Source organism: Eretmochelys imbricata, chromosome 1 (assembly GCF_965152235.1).
Source record: "Eretmochelys imbricata isolate rEreImb1 chromosome 1, rEreImb1.hap1, whole genome shotgun sequence".
Taxonomy (NCBI): domain Eukaryota; kingdom Metazoa; phylum Chordata; order Testudines; family Cheloniidae; genus Eretmochelys; species Eretmochelys imbricata.
Genome location: NC_135572.1, coordinates 18,871,349 through 18,893,152, shown reverse-complemented (window position 1 = coordinate 18,893,152; position 21,804 = coordinate 18,871,349). Strand labels below are relative to the sequence as shown.

General features: G+C 42.6%; 1 protein-coding gene across 4 annotated transcripts in view; it reads left to right on the top strand.

The window, feature by feature from the left end:
- Window positions 1–21,804, top strand: part of TENM4 (teneurin transmembrane protein 4) — a 448,178-nt gene that overhangs the window by 15,146 nt on the left and 411,228 nt on the right. For all 4 annotated transcript variants that reach the window (XM_077842124.1, XM_077842106.1, XM_077842098.1 and 1 more), the window contains exon 2: window positions 2,257–2,526. In XM_077842124.1, the coding sequence (XP_077698250.1) occupies window positions 2,257–2,526 (270 nt within the window). The remainder of the gene's footprint in view (window positions 1–2,256; window positions 2,527–21,804) is intronic.

Below are 21,804 nucleotides of genomic sequence, written 5' to 3'. Positions count from 1 at the left end.
AAGACACTGGGTCTAATGCCCCCTACTGGTCCAAAACATTCCTTTAATCCATCAAATTGTGGCACACTGTAGAGCAAAGGCAGGGGTGCATTATGTCAGGTAAATGCAAAGTGTGGATAAGGCCATTCACAGGATGCCAAAGTCTTTTAAAGTCTTTGAATGCTGAAAAAAGAGAAAGTAAATTAATAAAAAAATGTGGATTAGAATGGAGCCAGTAATTGCTCCACTAATTGCTCTCCCCAGCTTTTCAGCACAACTTTCTGAACAGAGTGCTAATAACTGAATCCCCATTCAAATTGCCTGGGACTGATTATGAAGCTCTGCAGGTAACTAGACGTGAATTCAGGAGTCATTTTCAGGTTATATTTTTAGCCAGCAAAACAATTGCATCTATTTGCAGCCCAATAACCTCTGCTGTGATTCTGTCAGAGTGAATAAACTAAGCTGGGTTGAGAGTGGTTAGCATTCGGAGGTGAGACCTCCGAAGGAAACATAGGTCCCACAAGATGTGGTTTCAATGATTCAAGGGGTGGCACACTCACCTCTGAGTCAGCGCTGAATCAATGCTCCAGGAATATTTGACAGTGCTGGATCAGTGGATATGGAAAATAAAATCCTAACCATTGCTGATCAGTAAATGTCCCATGTTACTTCTCCCAAGTGCAGGTGTGTTCTGGTCAAAATCTGTTTGGAGTGATTATATTCTCTTAACTGCCCTCTTCCCTCCTTTCCCCCGCTTTACTTTTAAACTGGATAAATTCGGTTGAGGCACTATTGTCTACTACTCAAAGGCAGGGGACAAAGAGGCAGGAATTTTATCACTATGTCACCTTGGGAAAGTCATCTAACCTGTCTGTTATTATCCTTATCTGTAAAATGGGATAATAATACTCAGCTATCTCTTATGGGTTAACTTAACTGATATTTGTAAAGTACATGGTAAGGCACTGTATAAATGCTGGGTAGGATTTTTCTGTAGTTCTGCTGTGTGCTGCTAAGCAGTTGTTGTGCTTTGTGTTTGGCTACTTCACTCATTTGCTGGCTCGCTCACTGGGGATGAGGTTTCCTGATGCATGTGGATGTGAACACTATTTATTTATATCTTTGCAATACTTTGTACTACTACGGTGAACATTGTTCCCATTTTGCCAATGGGAAAACTGAGGCACAGAGAGTTTAAGTAACTTGCCTGATGTCACACTGGAAGGCTGTAATACAGCCAGGAAGCAAACCACATCTTCCAATTCCCAGTCTTGTGCTTTAACCACAAGACCATTAACATTTTCCAGCTCTTCTTGGGGAAAGATGGACTAGTTGCCATTTATTTTTAAAAGTAAATGACAAAACCAGCTATTTACAGGTGAGTTAGTAAAGATTCCAAGAAACTGAAGATGAAAGAAATCAGTTACAAGAAATGCCAGAACCACAAGAAAGAGTATGAAAAATAGCTGGTGTGTTTGTTATCATAACTATTCAAAGTAAATTACAGGTGAGATGGTGGAGACGTGTGTTTTGTTCACTAGCACTGAAAATCCACTGTTCATTATACCGCGGTGTACAGAGTAATATGTTAGGGCCAATAACAGGAGTCTCATCACTTCTTGAGTGACACTGCTCATAGTTAATATCTTCACAGTGTTTTTCATACACATAGTACTGTTCAAACGCCTCACTGAATCCTCACAATATCTGAAGTGGGAGGCAAGGCATATCATCACCATTCTTCAAATGGTAAAGCTGGGGTAGAAGTGGGAAGGCCCTCATTTTCAAAAGTGGCCACCTTGGGTGTCTTAATTGCTGGCTGGCTGACTTGAGACACCTCGGGCCTGGTTTTCAATGGGAGTTGCAGTTGATTGTCACCACCTCTGACAAACAAGACCATAGTGCCTCAGCTCACACATCCTACATTAGAAGCAAGATTTGAACACTGGGGCCTAAGTTGCTTGCCGAAGGCCACGCAGCAAGTCACTGTCAGGTAAGGGATTAGAACTCAGGAGTTGCTGTCTCCTGCTCTTGTGCTGAGAGCATTTGACTATAGAATCATAGAAAAGTAGGGCTGGAAGGGATCTCAGTAGCTCATCTAGTCTAGACTCTTGCGCTGAGGCAGGACTAATTATTAGCTAGACAATCCCTGACAGGTTTGTATAACCTGTTCTTACGAACCTATACCATTTGCTTATCCACTAATCATTGAAATGCTGGACAGAAGAAATATTCCAGTTTGATTAAAAACCACAATTCCGTGTTCTCTCCTAGGAGCCAACTTCTCTTTGCGAGAGCTGGGCCTCGACGACGCCATGCCCACACACGGGACTTTATACAGGACTGATATAGGGCTGCCTCACTGCGGCTACTCCATGAGTGCTGGCTCAGATGCTGACACTGAGGCAGATGTCGTCATGTCGCCAGAGCACCCGGTGAGGCTCTGGGGACGCAATACCAAGTCAGGCCGCAGCTCCTGTCTCTCAAGCCGAGCCAACTCCAACCTCACGCTCACCGATACGGAACACGAAAACACTGAAACTGGTAAGTGACAACTCCAGATAGGCCTTCACAAACGCCACTCTTCATTGTCCAATTTTAATCTGCCTTGATTTTTGATCCGGCCAGGAGAAGGGAGGAAAATGCTCTTAATCATTCCAGGGTGTGGCCTTTTGCTCTGCCGTGCAAAATATTCATTAATGAACTGCTAGAGAGGCTCCTACTTATTCATCACAGAACTGGAGATCAGTAAGTGGCTGTGTAATACCCTATTGGCTCTTCATAGGAGCGTTTCAGACAAAAAGCATTGAAATCTCTCTTCCCTCCATGCTTATCTCTTGTGCAGATTTCTGGGCCGATAGTTTTCCTCCCTTCCTGTCTGGTTCCTTGACAGTAGCTGGTTTATGGAGATAGGCTGGCTGCTCTCTGATGGAAGCAACTGTGAAATATTTTTAGAGATCTTTCCTTTGTGGGAACTCAAAGCTGAAGGTCATGAATTTTTAATCTTTGTAGCCTTCTCTCCCAAACTGCAGAGACTCCTGAAGGCTTGGTTGGTGTAGGAGCCTTTTGGTCAGCAGTTCTGCTAGTCCATGTGGGAAGGAGAGAGAATTTTTATAGAATTGTGGTTTGACCCCAGTGTTCACGCAGCCCTGTGCCTTTGCACCTTTAATTTAATTGCTGCGTCTTAATATAGCTGCTGTCTGCTAGCCCCTCTAAAGCTTGGACTCAGCAAAGAAGGCTGACATGAAGTGACTGCATTGTTTGTTCTCTTTATGCTTCTTGATACGAGTATTGTAGTGACAAATTACGATGATTTTTACTTGGGAAACCATGACAGGGTAAGACGAACGCCACCCGCATGATTTTCTGTTTAATTCCAACAGAATTACAGCTGAGGCCTATTAAGGTTTTGTTAAGTGATAATGATACAGGTTAGACAAGGCTCAAAAATAACAACCCTCTGTTAATGGGATAAAGGAACGGTTTGATAAGTTTTTTTATTATCTTTACAGTACTTTTTTACTCCTTAAGTACATTCTCAGCAGGGTCACACCCATTAGGACGGGCAAGCTTTTGCAATGGAGTGGCAAAACCAGCAGTTTTAGTTCCAGCCTTGGGCTGTGTTGTCTAGTGTTTTGCTAAGTGACCTGTGGAACTGTTGGGCGACTTATGGGATCTTGACTTTGGACACCCTGTTAGGTCTTTTTTCATAAACCAAACCAAACCCTTAAATCCCAATTCCATTCTCTTGTAGTCCGGTCCTTATACTGCGTCCCTCACCATGGTATCAGAGCAGTTGTAATCCTGTCCTTCAGCTTTCTCTTTTACTTTTGCGCACTAAGAAAAGCAAACCACCAAGGTTTAGTCTTTTTCACAGAAAGGGGGGAGGAACTACATTAGCCTCCGAGAGTGTTTTTCAGCAAAACATCATTAAAAAATTGATCCAGGCTTCCATAATGTGGTCTCTATTGATGCAAATGCAACTTTGCACATCCAAATCACTTACATGTGAAATTGTTACACGTTAGCACTGGTGCCCTAAATTGATAGGATTTACAGTCACATATGTCTATGTACATATCTACCAGACCACTCCCATTACCAGGCTATCTGCAGGCCTAAAAGAACACAACTGAGTTATGTGCATTCCGTCACTTGTTTGTTCAAATAAAGTGGAACATTTTCACTTGTATCTCTAATGCTGCAGTTGCAGAGATGAAAGCCTGCTTGAGGCCACTTTAAAAGTTTGGTCTAGAAAATATGAAGGTTGCTGGTTTTTCTTCTTTGGCAACTGATAGATATATTTCTTCTATATCCTAAACTATCAAGCAGGCTATTTTGAGAAACCCCAGATTTATGGGAGAAATGTTTCAGAGGACATGAGATGTATACAGCAACATAATGCAATGACTCAGTTTACAGGATACCTTTATTAGTCAATATTAATTGTTGACTGTATTGATAAAAACTATAGCCTTTAGCTGAACTCAATATGGAGCTTTATGAGGCTGCCATGAATAGCAGGTTTTATGGGGTTCATTAAAACCAGTTTTTCCATTGCAGGTTAATGTCAGCAATTTTTATGTTCATTAATTATCCAAAATAAATACACAATATTGATGTCTAATGTTTGTAAATCTCAAGCCTTCTGGGCAGGTTTATAGTTAGGCCATAATAGTGTCTTTGCAAAATGAAATATTTGATTCTTCACATTCAGAAGCAGGTTTGCACAAGTGCCAGTGGCCTTGAGGAAATGGCCTTGAGGAGAAGGCTTACTTTGGTTAGTAACTACCTCCAGAATCCATCCTCTTGGCCGTGGGAAGACAGCTGCAATGGTGTTGGTTATGTGATATGTATAAAATAGTCACAAAACCACCTGTGCAGGCAACAGGCATGAAAAACCATGAGATGCCGTGACTCCGGTGGTTCCAGTCTTTTCAGGCAGGCGAGTGCATTTGCTAGACTAAGTGCTTATCTTCGCTGCAAAGTTAACTCAAGTTATAACTTGGCTGTTGCCTTGAACTTGAGACCTGTCCATGCACAAAACCCTTAGCTCAAGTGGTGGTTCTTTTAACTCAGATTGGCTGGCCTGTCAGGCGTATAGGCTACAGCTTGAGGAAGAGGCACTTGGTAAGTACTAACACGATCAGTTTGTGCTGTTAACCCATTCATCAGTGCAGCTCTAGTGTTATTTTATAGTGTGGCTGCTCTCCCTGGGGAGGAATTAACTACTACAGGGTAGAGAACGTGAGTTATCTCTGCTGTGAAGACCTAGCCTAAGGCTTTGGCTTTACAAGTCAGTAACTTCCTTATCCCTGTCTCCTGCAGCATCTCCCTAGCTTAGTGATGTACCAGCCTTTCCACTGCTGTCTGCCTCAATTCCATAGGATGTCCTATAACTCCGTTGGTTTGAATCCAGGAGCTGGGCATCCTGTGAAAGACTAGGGTTTTGAGCAGTTCAAGCTCCCCTGCAGGTTCAAACACTCACAATGTAGGTGTGGGCAGTGTTGGCGTACCACGGGTCACCCCAGAGGATCGATCTTGAGTTCATCAGTCAGGTCAGTACGAGAGCTGTAGTGGAATCTGTGGCCCCGATCCAAAAAGGCACTAATACAGCTCATTGTTAATGTTAAACGTGTGACTAGTCCCAATCCTGGATCGGGGCATATGAGATGAAGGGACACTGTTTTGCTAGGTAGCAATGGAAAAAGCGTGAAGTGTCTGTATGGATTCCCTTCCCGCTAGATGGAAACCACTTCCTTGGGATAGAGTTTACTGTTTTCTACAGCGCATTCTGAGCAGGATTACGCTACAACTGGCTGATAACATTTTAAAAGAGGCCTATGTGAAAGGGGAATTCCATCCTATTTTAAAAGCAACAGACATTTTTTTCAGCTTCTGGCTGTTGAAAAGAAGTCCAGGTAAATAAATATGGTGGGTGTTGTTTTTTTTTTTAACTATTAGGATTTAGTTTTAGCTCTGTGTTATTCTGTAGCAAGGTACGCACGTGGTTAAACATGAGATAGAGAGAGTGCGAGAGAGCTCTTCTTCATTAGCAGTACTAGTCAGTGCTGATTAATGTCATACATGTGCAAAATGGAGCTGATGTTTCTCTCTGTGATCATCTCCTCTGGGGAACAGTGTGGGCGCAGCATCAGGAGGCCAGAAGGAGCTCACAGGCAGGATGAGTAACATCAGATGACTCAGAATGGTTCAACATCGCCAGATACTGTACAGAATCAACTGCTCAATTATGATATAGTCTACAAAGGAATTATTATGTGCTGGGGAAGAGGTACAGTGTAATTATTTTGTCTGTCTGACTTGGAGAATGGCACAAATAAAAATCTTAGATTCAGTCACCCTTGAACTTGGGAGGATTTCAGATCCAGATCCATAATTTGTGTCCTGGACTCATGGCTATGTAATTGTGCTTTATTGCAGAAACCCATGCACGAAACATTAGTGTGATTTTTTTTTCCTCTTTAAAAAACTGCATGTGAATTATTTGTTCACCAAAGAGGCCAGAATAACACCATTGGAGCTCAAAGTCCTGAATTTAACCAGGGAATGGATCCAGTATGATCAGTGTAGTGCAGCATTCCTCTTACACCACCCCTTTAGAGGGCCAGTTCTGTTCAGGAAGGGTAGTTGAATCTCAACATTCATTTAGCTTTTGGCTCCACTAGTGAAATTGCTGATTAGTGCCAAATGTGGTGATGGTGGTTCTAGTGATATGGACACTTACTCTTTGGTGACAAGATTAAGAACACTGATTCATTCCATGCAGACGTTCCAATACCTTTTCGATAGAAATTCATTTTCTTTCAGTCATTACTCTGTTGGGTTGCATTTAAATAAACTTTGCGAAGCTCTCATGAAAATTGGCCAGGCAAGGAGCAATTCTGCTCTCCCAGCCTTACTAGGATGATGATGGTGAAAAAACAAATGATATTTTGCTTTCCCATCAAAACAGATGGCTCACTCTGTTTGAATATGTGAGTAAAATTTTGCAAAACTGAGTTTTACTGGAAACTGGGAGGTGAAAAGTTTAGATATCTCCATTATCAGTTCCGTGAGCCATCCAGTGCCCTAACCTGTACTCGTTTAATCCAAGAGATTGCTTGGCAAAGTAGGAATCAGTATAGTTTTTGCTAGTGAGAAAGGCTGATAAATGCAGGGGGAAACATCACTGACAAAAAAGTTAAAGACTAGGCTTTGAATTGAAAGAAAATAATGAAATTGTGTATGACTCCTTGGTATTTAAATAAGACTCATAACTACATCTTTTATTTAGTCATTAGGGGTGTGTTCCAATGTCCACTGAAGTCAGTGAGAAGACTCCTGTTGACTTCAATGGGCTTTGAATCAGGTCCTAGATAATTTGGAGATATCTAAAGTGTTTTTGGGCAACAGTCAGAATGCCAGCTTGGGGAAAATTCGAGTATTTTTGGTTCAATATGCTACACAGCCGTATTTACCACCACCAGGTTTCCTGTACATGTTTCTGTTCCTTTATGAGATCAGAAAGTTGTCATGATGATCAAACCACACACATCAAAATCTCATCTGCTTTTTGCAAACATTTTCTCTTTAGAGCTACATTACAACAGCTAAGGCAACCGACGTCAAATTGTGCTTATTTTTGTGGGTTTTTCTCATTCCTTGCAGTGGTCTGTTATCCATCCATCTGATGTAGTCCATAAATACCAGCAGTGGCTATATCCTTGATTCACACCTTCTAAATCATTCTGAATCTCTGAGGGGGGATAATTTTTTTTCAGATTTTGCGTGTGTGTCCATTTCCTTGTTTCCCAAATCGTGTTGACTCAGTTCACTGGCCCAAAATACAATTCAATACATTAGTATAATTAGCAGCATCAGAATTACTGTGTAATCTCAGCATTACAAATTATTTCTTAATACCCTTGTTGATTATCAGTGGTGACTTTTCTTTTTATTACCAAGTTTTGCTGACTAATTTCCTTTTAGGCTTCATACACTCTGTTGTTAATCTATTACTCTGATTGTAGCATCATCATCGTTTTTTTCAGAATTAAATAATGCATTCTAAAGTACTTTCAGTAAATGAGTGCGTGCCTCAGATATGTTTACTCTCATTTTCAAATGGCATAGGCAAAAATGTGATACTCAGAGTAGGGAGATTTCTAAAAGATCTAAAAAAATCTTTCTTCAAAACAAAAATGCCCTATAGTTTCTCATACTTTTCCTATACCTTTTGAGTAGATAGACACAAGAATAAATCAGAATTATGTAGGCAAGATTAGAGGCTTGCTGGCTGTCATTCATCCCTTGGTTCACCTAGCAATGACGTTATATTAACTAGACATCTCAGCTCGAAATTAAAACTGGCCAAAAGCCAGATACAAGATAAATTGCATAGGGTAGCAGGGAACATAGGAGAATTGGAGAAACAAATGGCCTGATCCAAAAGTCATTGAAATCACTGGGAGTCACTGACTTCAGTGAGATTTTGACCAAGTACAAAGGATCCTTCTCCTACATCCTCTGATACTAGCCCAGGAAATAAAGATTTCAAGAGCAGTTACCAATTCTAATAGTCTATTGGGACTGCCTACATATTGCAGTCTATAATACCCCCCTTGTGGTCCATGAAGCTGTTCTCAGTCATGGAGGCCCAGATGATGACCATGAATAGGGGAGATGCTGCCATTCTCTCAATTCTTGTGGCTGCTGATACTCTCATAAAGTGCACTCTGTCTTGAAGGAGACTTTAATTACATAAGCCTCCCAAATGCCATCTTATCCACTGGAAAATGGTTCCTTTAAAGGCTGTCACGCCCCCTCTGTTATTTTTGATCCAACTTTGTAGTTGCTGAAGTCATGTAAAGTAAATTCCTCATGCGTCCTTTGTGCCACTCTCATGTTTTCGTTTTTTCTTCCCCTTTCTCAGTATTGGAGTCTAGGCACAAGATAGGAGGAGAGTAGATACATCTTGAAAGATGGAAATGTGTGGAACTGTCTTAGTCTAATGATATGGAATAGTCTTTAACACAGCTTTTATCTTGGAAGGATACTAAATTGGTTGGGTCAGAGACAGCAGAGCTATAACTAGAGCTGGTCGGGAATTTTGTGGCAAAATTTTTCATCAGAAAAAGACTTTGTTGAAACTGAATCTTTTTGTAGGAAAGGGTTGGCTTGTCAACTCAAAAAAAATCAAAAAAGGTTTTGAAAAAGGATTTCAGCATTTTCAAAAGAAAATGTTCTGTTTTTCCAGTTTGAAACAATTTTTCATTTTGAAATTTAAGCAAATTATTTTTAAAATGGTCAAAACTGAAACAAAACATTTTGAAATTATCTAAATCAAACATTTTGATTGACATAACCTGCATTTTTTTCAGAAATTTGATTCATGAAAATTTTCATGATTTAATGCAGTAATAGGATTTTGATGTTTTTGTCCTGGATTCAGAATGAGAATTTTTTTTTAAATCTGAAAAACTGTCATGGGACAGGAAAACCATTTCCTACTTAACTATTATCTCCCTTTACATTCAACCAAAAAGCTGTCCAATAAGTAAAAAAAAAAAGAAAACCCTTTAAAATCAGGAAACATTTGGATCTCTCTCTCTCTCTCTCTCTCTCGTTTTCCATTGCTGAATTAAGGACTGGGAGGCCAAAGCCCATTGAGGTCAATTTCATTGGGCTTTGAATCGTATCCTACATTCAGATCAGAAGAAGCCAAAGAGTCTTGCAATTGTAGTATCTGATCAACTAGTTTCCAGAAAAAAAACGACTCTGAATGTGTCCCAATGGGAAAATTGTCCCACACTAAGCTGTGTATTGCTTCTTGCTTCATTCTCTGCCTTTAAGGAACTAAGCCAACATGCCATAAGAATAGGCTGCATGACAGAGGATGGTTTGTTGGTTTCACATTATTTATTACTATTATTATTACTCTGAAACCAGTGAAAAAAGTAAAATCCTCCAAACTCAGTAATAAGTCATGGATGCTGACATAGGAGGACGTATAGAAACCAAATATAAAACAATATATTTATATAAAATAATTAAATTGATTAATATTGCTGGCAACCTGCCAACTATTCTATATGTAAAACTGAATATAATGAGTTTTGATACCATTTCCCTGTGCCTTAAATAACTTTCTTCTCTTGGTTCCAATGCACTTGAGGGAATACGGAGAGGTACCAATACAAACATGCTGAGGAGTATTTTAATATCCTGGTGGCATGTCTGACCTCTGAGAAGGAAGAACCTGTCATTGTGAAAGGGTAGATCAGGGCCCATATCCATTGTCAGCTGGTCCCTCCACTGGAGACTGAAGTCTTCTGTTTATCCAAAATGCAGGCAGCAAACCACAGGCTTCCCCACTCTCTCCTCACATCAAGCCTCAAACCTGGGCTGAAGGATCACATCTAGTCATAAGATAGCAGCTCTGACTGCATGGCCCATTCATGGGCCTGGCACGTCTATTAGGATGCCATTCTTGGTGGTAGTTTTGCCACTGAGGACTGAAATAAGAATAATTAGTATTGTTATTTATGTCGCAGTAATGGCCACAATGTGCTAGTGGCTATGCAAACATAGGAAGGTACAACCTCTGCCGTGAGAGCTTGTGATCTAAAAACCCATCACAGAGGCTGTGCATTAGCCGTTAGATCATAATGACACTGACTCCAATCCATAGTGCTGGTCAAAAACACAAGACTAGTAATACTGTGAAGTTTTAGGTGTTTACTGTAGTCATATAGACATTAGTCATATTTTGTAAGGCAATGCTTGGTCACTACTAACATGGACTAGTTTTGAAAGGCTCTATTGCCAATCCCCTCTATTAAAAAAGCCATCGAGTCCTCCCAGTAGAGAGTTTCTAAAAACAGCTTCAAGTGTGTTGAGAATCAGGGCCTGCAGCAGAGCCAAGCTCTGGACAACCTAACAAGCACAGCTGGCCTGTAGTAGGATGCCTAATTGTCTACACCGCCTGATTGGCTGGAAGAATCAGTGGACCTGTTCTTACGCCCAGCAGCAGCAGCAGTTCAGTGGCTGCTCCAAGCATTTGCCCAGGGCTGAGATAGCTCCTCCCTTGCCTTACTCCAGATAACTTGGTTCTGACTCTCCCCCCCAATTCCTGACCTCTGACTGTTGGCTCTCGCTCCTGGCCTCTGGCTCCGGTTCTGACCATGGGCTCTGATTCCTGGCTATGGAGGCCTGCTGTAACCACTAGGCATGACCGCCCACATCTCGGTCACTGACAAAACGTGGCTAAGGCAACATATATCTGTTTATCATTAGCACTGAGTAAGAAGGCAAGTGTAGATGTTATATGTTGTTTACGTGAAAGAAAGGAAGGATAGTTTTGTGGTTAAGGCACTGGACTGGGACTCGGGAGATTGGGGTTTAGTTATTGGTTCTGCTACAGATGTCCTGTGTGAGCTTAGCCAATCACTTAGGCCTGGGTGCACAAAAGAAATTAGATGCCTAAGTTCCTGTCCCTGCGATGCCCCAAACTCCTGCTGAACCCTGTAGGTGCCTAAACTCACTCAGTGCCTACATTTTTGCAATAAAAGTTCCCTCAGCACCTATGTTTCTGCCACTGAGCTTGCACACTGCTGCCTCCCTCTAGGTGTTTGGGTGCCTATCTCCCACCTGAGCCCCAGAGTGATTCACAAACCAGGAAAGATAGGCCACCTCAGGAATGCGCAGGGCCCCTGAGGTGAGGTCACACAAAACAGCTGGAGAGGAGGAGGAGGAGAACAACCTCCCTCACAACTTTTAGCCGAGTGATTAGGGTACTCACCTGGGATGTGCGCAGCTTGTGTTAATCTAACTATGTCTCTGCTCTCTGCTGGGAGTCCTGCTGCCGCCCAGGTCCTGGTTCCCCACTCCCTGCCAGGAGCATGGCAGTTGACTGGACTCTGGGCATGGATCTCCCCGCCAGAGACAAGAAGCCCCGGGTGGCTGCTGCCTCGCTCCTGGCAGGAAACAGAGGGTGAGAAGCCTCAGGGATACCTGGGCTCCTGGCGGGGAGCTGCGCAGGCCTCTCAGCCCCCCACACTGCCCCTCTTCCATCAGTGGAAGTGCTCCTGGTGAAGATGTGCAGCTCCCACAGAAGGAGGTAGTGTGGACATCAGCCTGCGGTGGCTGTAAGTCGGCCTAACATAGGTCGACTTAAGATTGTAGTATAGACATGGCCTGAGTCTCTCCTGTTGAAGATGTTACACTGTAAATAAATAACCAGAGTCATTTGATTTGTGGACAGGATCCTGCATCTTCCCCATCCTAGGTAAGTGCTCTAATCACCAGGCTATAGAGTCATTCTTGTGCTGGGTCTTGTTTTCTCTCTAGCCCAGCACTCCGAACCTTCCAGGATCTGTATATAAATCTGTACTGTAGGTAGGGTGAGGGCTTTTACACCAGGAACTTTAACCCAGGTTTCACACTGTCTTGGGTGGAGACTCACATTTCTGTCTCCGGACCAGGGATTGTCCAGGCTGTACAATTCCCTGCCTACACTGTGCTATTCCCAGCAAGGCTGCCTAAACAAGCCAGCGTATGTGTTTTGCTTTCTCTTCGAAGGCTATAAACAGTATAATTTTCAGCAGTTACAAGTTATCACACAGCTCTTTCTAAGCAAGCACATTTATTTTTATGTTGAAAGCATTGCAGTGAACATTAAACAATTATATAAGAATCTACATGCATGCTAATAAGTTTACCAGAGATCACCGTCCTCCCCAACTCTTAACAAGGGCTCTGATAGGAATCAGTCCTTCAAACACCACAAAGGGGTTTTTGTGTTACAAGTTTATAACAGCCTTAGCTCAGAGCTAGCATACCCGTGAATCAGTTAGTTTTTCCTTTTATACCACTTGGACCTTTGATTGTGAGACTCCGGGAACAGGTGATCAGCAGACAATGGTCCCTTCCTCACGGCTTAGCTTCAGAAAGCTGGGTTTTTGCATCACCAGAGATGGAGAATTTGCATTCACCTCCCCCTTGAGAGGTTACATACAATCCCAGCCCACAATAACACATAAACCATTCATTTAATACAATGAACCCCAACGCTACTTAGACTTAATTCAATAAGTCTCCCCAGGATATGGCAGGAAATCGCCCTGTCACAGTCTCTATGCTGATGACTCACACATCTGCCTCTTTCATCCACACCTGTCTATTTCTGTCCAAACTAAAATCTCAGGCTCTCTCTCTGAATCTCTCTGTGGCTGTCTAGCTGTCAGCTAAAGCTCAGCTTGGCTAAAACAGAGCTCCTAATTGTCCTCCCTGCCAAGGACTCCCCACTTCCTCATTTCTTGATTACTGTAGACAACATCACCTCCCAGCCAGACACTTGCTCCCATCAACCAGGCATCAGCTTTGACTTGGATCTCTTTCTGCATCCTCACATCCAGGCTTTGTGTAAATGTTGCCAATTCTTATTCTTTCTTTTTCATCCTCACAGCTAAGACTCTTGTCCAAGCTCTCATCATTCTGCGGCCTGATTACTGCAACATCCTTCTCTCTGGTCTTGACAAAGGCAGTCTGGCCCTTCTTATGTCCATTCACAATGCTGCTGCAAAGATTATTCTCCGAGCCCGTCACTGTGGCCATGTCACCCCTGATTGTGAATCCCTCCACTGGCTTTGCATCAAGCTGCTCGTATTCACTTTTAGCACCCTTCACAGTTAGTCCCCCCCTACCTGTCATATCTCATTTGCTATCGAGTTGTTGGTGCTCACTTCGATTAGCCCATGGGGCCAGCCTCCTCTGTCCATTTGTTACGTTTTCAAACAGACACCTTCATGCTTTCTTATGGCTAGGAAGTACTCCTCATGAATATCTACAGAGCTATCTCATTATCCATCTTTAATTCCCTCCTCTAAACTCTCCTTTGCCGTGATGATACAAAAAAAACTTAACAATAGTTAGGCTGCTAAATATGCAGAGACCACAGCCTATCATGCTGACCAATATTGGCTCATTGTTTTCGTGTGCTCCCCCATCTGTCTCTCTCCATTTGTTGTCTCTTGTCTTATAGTTAGAATGAAAGTCTCCTGGAGCAAGAATCATTTTTGTGTCCTGTGTTTGTACAGCACCTAGCACAGCGGGGTCCTGATCCTTAACTAGAGCGCCCAGGCACTTTGGTAATACAAACAAATAAATAATAATGGCTCGTAAATGCACTTTGAGATCATCTTGGATGAAACATGTTATATAAACATAAGCCATTAGTATTATTAATGCTTGAGACGCAAAGTGCTTTTTTCTATAGTTGGTTCTAATCCATCTAGCCACTTAATAAGTTCTACAGGATCTGTGGACTCCCTTAATGACGAGATGTTCTTATTTCTCAGATGGTTTGTTTGATTCTATGCTAAGAGAACTACTGTGTAATGGGTAGAAGAACTATATGTAGGAGGGAATTGGTATCATTACTAAACAAACCTTTTAAGACACCTAAAGCAGGGACTTGATTGTTAGAGCTGTGATTCTGGCTCTGAATTTAACACCACCTCTAAACATCTTCATCCCCTGTATTGAAATTCAAGGTTAGCATTCTGAGGGCCAAGTGATGGCTGCTCCTGCATGAGTGCGCTAGGTGAAGGAGAGGTAGCAGGGAGCATCCCCGAAGACATCTCCAGTGGTACTGCCTGTTTTCCGTAAGTCTTAGTAAACAAAACATCTAAGCAGACTGGGGCTGTGGGTAGGGGGGAGTCAACAGTGCCAGAACCAGCATAGGACTGTTAGGCTTTTGGGACAGGTGGGACCTCCTGGTGCTCCTCATGGGGTGGGGCACCTGCATGTTCTCCCCCACTCTGTGTTGTGCCTTATGGGCACAATCTAGCCCCAAATGGTGCTCCCCTTGACACAGCAAACACACAGGACAATTTGGAGGTGTGCTCTGATGGAGCATGCTTTTATTGCTGTGGAAAACATCTGTTGTGTGACTTTGAAAGCTTCATCCAGTTTCCTTACACAGTTTACAATTATTAACACTCATTGCATGTTCAAAATCCTTTTTGAAAAAACATCAGCCCCATTTCCTACTTCCCTGCTCCACCTGTCTTTCTTCCCAAGGAACCGCTCAGGTGGCAAACCATCCTTTTCCTTTATTCCTATCAGTGTCTCTGGTCAAAGTTGGCCACCCATATTCTTATTTTCTTCGCTGTGCTATAGTCAGCAAACAGATTTGTTTCTCTAAATAGAGAACAAAAGCATCTGCAAGCCAACTCATTTCCCTTCCAAAGTTCTTGGAGGGCAGTACTGAGGCAGAGTGGGAAAGAAAACACTTGTCAAGTGTTAGAGGAATAAAGAGAACTCTTTTTTTCTCCACTATTATTATTGGGAAGGTTCTCTTAGCCTCCCTGCCTCTTCGGGACTAGTAACGTATTGAAAAGATCTTTCATGCAGACAGATAACAAACACACTGAAGAGCTGCATCAGAAAGGAAAAAAATACTTATCAGTAATGATGTTTGTCACAATCCCTCCGACTTTCCCCATCCTCCAAAGGAAGTTCTCTCTCACACAGAGCCAAATTGTAATGCTCCTTATTCTGGCAAACTTCTGTAGAGCAGATTCACTGAGTGCTAGATTGAGTGGTGGAAGTTTTACCTCTGATATGGTGTGAATGACCATATAGGCTAGCTCCATTTGGTTTCTTCAGGTAGGGACTGATCTGTAAGATCCCACTCCTCAGACACTAGGTCCCTTCCACTCAAAAAATTGTTGTCTTATCTTGTCTGACAACTGAACAGAATCATCTCAGTTGGTGCCACAAGTGAGGGGAAGAGTCAGGCTCATAGTGGACTGAACTATCTGGCAGAGTGAATTCAGCGTTTCATCCTACCAAGGTAGGAAAACTGACTTGCATGGTATTATATGTGGCTCTCAAGATTTTGATCCAGTCTGTTTTGTGCAGACATCACACCAGCAGTGCTGTAATACAAGGATTTACCCCTAACCCAGCTGTCTCTGTCCAAACTTGTTTCTCCCTCCAATGCTATGTAGTTTGCTTTGTACCAGTTGGCTGCCACTTCCTACCCAAGAGATGGATAAATTCAGTGCTTAATTTGTGCCAGGGCTGAGCTCCAGCACTCTAGGCTCGGCAGTTCATAGTCCCAGCACTTCTTGGCTTGCTGCATCAGTTATGAATGTAAGAAAAAAAACTTACTTCAGCCCCAGCACCTAACTGATTAAGCCCCAGGACCCTTTTTATTACAAATTAATAGCTCTTGAGATCCTGTGAGATGAATAGCCTTCACGTCTTAACAGTGCTTTTCTGTCTCTAATATCTGTGATGACTACGCCTTACAAAGCTCCTGTGAGATAGGTAGGTGCAAATGAGCTGAGTGTGTGTGTGTGAATGAACAGCTACACACACCAAAATGTTCAGTTGTGCATGCAACTCTCCTGTCTGCAGTTGCAGTCATGGTAATTATGCCTACTTAATTTTGAAAATTGTGCCCATCAGTGGCTTGCCCAAAGTCACACATTCAGTCAGGGGCAAAATCTGGGACTAGAGACATCTCAGGAGATCTGACATCTAGTCCCCTACTCTATCCACAGGCTTTGAGATGCTGAGTGAGATCCTCCACGGATGTCTATTGGCATCGCTCCATTGCCTTCAACTGGGCTATTGGACTATTGGCACTCCTCTGATTTATGCTAGCTGAGGCTCTGGCCCTCTAAATTCACATGAATCAAAAAAAGGCATTTTTCTGGTGGGCATTAAATCTGATTTATTAAAGTCCGTGAAAAGGTACCTGTATAGCAATTGCCTTTTTCTGCGTTACGAAAAGATACTGCACTCTAAGGTAACTCTGTTAATGAAAAACAAAGCCAGCACTGCTGGTGCTTGAGGCACAAAGCAAAACAACGGCCCCATACAAGATGTCCACTTGGTCAAGTACTTCACCTAACGTCTCATGAGACGATGATTGAAATGTCAGGGTCAGTTGGGTTTAAGATGCTGAAAGACTTTGTCAGCATGGTGGGAACAACATGCAGGTTTTAGGGAGAAATTCACAGAATAAATCAAATGGTTGGTTTAAAAAGAAATTCTCCAGCCAGTTCTGGAGATCCATACTCCGGAGGATCATAGTTCAGTTTTCACTCTCCCGCTGTTTGGATTATGTAGGAAATGTCAGAGTGCAGGAACTGAAGAGAAGGGGCTGGGATATAATGGAGAAACCCAAAGCAGGAAATTATCTTTTAAAAAGTGTCTCCCATTCATAAAGGAGAGAGAATATTTGTGCTGACATGCACATAGATATATGCTTTCTTTAGAGAGGGTGGGTAGTTCATTAGCCTCTAAAAATGACCCCCACCTAATCATATCTTTTATTTAAAAAATAAAATAACACCTCACACCTGTTAATCTGTATTAAAATATTGCAAGAGCACTATTTTATAAGATGGTCCATTTGTTTTCATGTATATATAATTGCACAGGTCACACACTCAGTACACTAAACTATTTCACTCTTGGGATATGTCTGCACAGCAGCTAGACACCTGCAGCTGGCCCAGGGGGCTGGGGTTGCGGGGCTGTTTCATTGCTATGTAGACTTCCGGGCTTGAGTTGGAGCCTGAGCTCTGGGACTCTCCCATCTCGCTGGGCCCTAGAGCCTGGGCTCCAGCCTGAGTCCCGAAGTCTACACAGCAGTGAAACAGCCCCACAGCCCAAGCCCCGCAAGCCCAAGTTGGCTGGCATGGACCAGCTGCAGTTGTCTAGTTGCTGTATGGACATAGCCTTGGAGTCTGTCTTCACTGAAGAGTGAGCTCCAGGTTTTTTCTCTCAAGTTAGCCTAGCTTGAATGAGAACAGCCATGCTGCGAAATAACACTTGAGAGACTGTGACCACATTGGCACTGCATTGGTTCGTGTGAGGTGCTTTGACTTCTGGAGGCGTTTTCCGTGTTTCTTTGCACTGCAGAAAGAACTGCTCTATTAATTCTCTTTCAATGAATGGTGGGAGAACATGTCTGTCGTTTCTGGGCACATAGGGAGAACTGTGAGATGGCATTGGAGGATTAGTGTCATCCAAGTGGTGCTAGCCTGTGTTCACACTGCAGTGGTCAAGTGAGCAGCTGATGAGTGGTGCTCTCTTGAATTTTACCCTATACCGCCTTTTGGGCCAGCCAACGGGAATTCAAAGCACCACTGTGCTTGAGGTTAGGTTTTTTTGTGAGTGAACAGGACTGGAGTTATGGTCAACTCACAAGTTAAATTGGCAGTGGAGACAAGCTCTTACCTTAGAAAATAATTAAGCTGTCTTTCAGGGTCTAAACAAGGTCAACACAATACTCACTGACTGTTGTGATTTTCCCCTGTTGCCTACACATTTGAGCCATTCCCTCTTAAAATTATCACAAGCCACACCTCTCAACCCCTGGACCCTCAGAAGGAGGGGCAGGGAGGAACAGCACACCTTGGAATGAGGGGCACAATGAGGGACAGCAGCTTTTTTTAATGAAAATTTCCAAAATAATAATAATTGGATCGATTCTCTACTAACCTCCCTCTATTCCAGATACCCCCTGCCCCCATGACAGCCCCAAGGGATGTATACATCCGTACCATCCTTCCTCCCCCAGAGGAGGGAGGATTTCTCCTCTGCCTGCTCTGGTAGCATCACTGCCTTCTTCTGCATGGGGAAGGGAGGGGGTTGCTCTTTGCCCAGTCTTGCGGCAGCAGGACACCTTCCCCTCCTTCCCTGCCTCGACCTGTGTGGGGGTGGGGAGGAAGTATGGTTCTCCTCTTCCTGGTCCAACTGCTGCAATCCCCCTACTCCTCCCTTCCCTGCCAATGTGGGACTCCTTGGTGCCCATGTGGGGCCATGGGACAACCTTAAAAAACATGGCCGGATGGAAGATGTCCCGCACGATGTGGGACCCTTGAGAGGTAAGCACTAAGCTATGTTTCCCCCAAACCTTGATTCCTATGATCACAAACCAAGAGAGCCTCTGAATTTTGTTTAGGATCTGATCTTAGTTGTGGGCAATACAGAAACATTTTCAGTTGTAAGGATAGTTGCACTGGGTTTATTCTATAATTTGTTAAAGATGAAAGAAAGTAAATTTTGCCTACACGCACAAGTTGTGTTGCTTTAACTATACAGTATGATTAAAGTGGTACAACCCGTCCTTAGTAGTGTGAATGCAATTATGTTGATATAGCTTATTTCCATATGGACAGGACACATCCCATTCTGGACACTCACAGACTTTTGTGTTTGGGTCCTAGCATGCTGGACTCAGTTCTTTAATATCCTGCAGACTCCCCAGTAGCTTAAACAAACCTTTCCCCAGTGTTGTGGGCAATCTGGTGTACGGGTCAGTGCTCCAGGGACACATGATAGTTGAAGAACCTTACACAGAGATATTTGAAAACCAATCACTCATTACTTTAGTCAGCACAAGAAATAGACAGTTCTAGCTCTTAAAAAAAATCCCTTCCTCTGTTTCCTCGCCACTCTGGAGTGTTCTTCAGGATTGGGGTCTGTGTCCTTTCAGGATTCCAAATCCCTTCTCCTGCACCTCTTTTTTCATGGCTTCTCTTGAACATGGAGTCTGCTCTCTCCTCCAGATAGCTTCCTTTGACTTTGGCTGCTGCCGCAGTCAAAAAAGTTTCGTCACCCTCCAAAAGCCTGTGCCTCTTTGTTCCTCTCTCCTGCCCAATTAAATTCTTGATCTAACATTGTCCCTTTGTTTTCCTGTTTACAGACTTTGTATTTTCCATTTCCCTCTCTCTGCAGATAAATTTGGTTGAGCTGAGGCATCCATTTTGGCACACCCACTGTCTGGCTAGAGTACAGTCATGAAAATTAATGCCTCCTTTGGTTTGTTCTGTAGCTTCTTGCAGGGTGGGTGTTACGTGTCAGGGACATTTAACACTGAGGCATTTAATGACCCAGCAATTTCATAAAAGTAACCAGAGTTCGTAAATTGTACATAGATTCCCCCAAACTGTCACATTGGTTCAAAGTCTATGTGTAAACCAGGCCTTGATTAAGTAGTAGTGATTGAGGTACAAGGGTGTCCGTGGGGACTGATGACCTGCTGGGAGGAGTTGATGAAGATGCAATGGAGGGCCATTAACGTCAGCTCGCCATTGGTTCCAGTAATGCCCTGCCCCTACATCATTATTACTAATATAGACAGAAAATGAAAATACAATATGTTTATGGATTTTTTCTGGGTGATACAGTTTGTTAGTTGTACATATTTCAGTATATAATAAACAATGATCCTGTACCTCTTTATCAGCAGGCAGATTCATAAAATATGTCATCTGAAATGGCTTTGAAAGGTGTTTCAGTACTAAGCTATCCATTTGTTTTGATATAACAGAGGTCCATACTTTATAGGATGAAAGGCAGTGTAGAATTGTAATGCAGTATTATTACTACATCAAATCTGGATCTCCCTTTTCTTACGGATGAGCAATCAAATGGAAACTGGCCAGAGTCTGAGCCTTTGAAGGAAAAGTAGAATTCTTTTGGGATAGTGTTACCCCAAGGCAGTATTTGTACTGGCAACTCTGAAATTTAACAGCAGTCATCATAATATTTTGAAAGTGCAGTTGAATTATCTTTCATTTCACAGCAAACAGCAATATCACAGAATGTTAGGACAGGAAGCGACACAGAATATACTATACCCAAATGAGTCTGCAGGGAGAAATATTGGTAGGCAGAAGCATAGAAAGCAGTGTCTTGGTGAATTTCTGGGTGTTCTGTAACACAGTGACAGTGATGTACCAAGCAGCAGCTTGAGTGGAATCTTAAACAGAAGGAGTATGTAATAGAGTACGTTGGTGAGATGCTCTTGTGAAAAAGCATTCAGACACTACACGCCACAGTTGAACTGCCACCATGGTACCATGAAGCCTTTTCATGTTCTTGGAACCCTGCGATCTGAAAAGACAGTTTGACAAATGCAGCAAATTCAGCTGGGAAAGCTTTCAAAATGTCTTTGTGGTGTATATTTCTTTACATATAGGAAAAAAAATTAGGAAACCTGCTTTGGCCACTAAATCTAGCTTAGGGAGCAGGGGAAAGTAGAAGTGAATCAAAGTGACTGCCCCAAGGTTCATAAAGATTTAGCTCAAAGGTTGGAAAAGACTGAAACCTATTTTTTAAAATGTACTTCTGTATGGTTATTTTCTTAATATGCAGAAAGAACGGCAGCCTATTGATTAGTCGTACATTGCACTGGGCTGATTTCCTGAACAAGCTCAATATCAGTAACTCAGGATCTGGGACTAAACCAGTGAACATGGAGTGTGGTTGACCTTAACAATAACCTTCACACTATGTCTGTGGTAAAAGGGAAGAGCAAGCATTGAAGATGATAATGAAGGCACTTGTTTTAGTGCATATTAATATGCACAGCCATCAAACACTCTTCCTGCTAGATTTTCATTTCAGGAGCAAATTGGATGAGACTAAAGAGCACAGGGTGAAGTATTGATATCTAGATCCACATTTCTGATGCCTGAATGTCCTTTATTGTGACCAAAAGATGTCAACAGTAAAGGTAATAAAGAACACTGTGTTGGAGACCTGAATTCTCTTCTGACCTCTGCCACTGATTTGCTGTGTAACTTTTGGAAAGTCACTTCATCTCTCTGTCCCTCTATTCCCTTATGGGAATATTGATGTGTGGTCTTCTTTAGAATGTGTTTTGAGATCTAGGTTGCTTACTGTTGTAAGCTAAATCTCTGTCCTCTTCACTCAGTACAGTGTTCCATTCCAGTTTGTAGGTCTAGGGCAGGAATTTTAACAAGACCTCCATTGTAGGGCTTCCTTGCA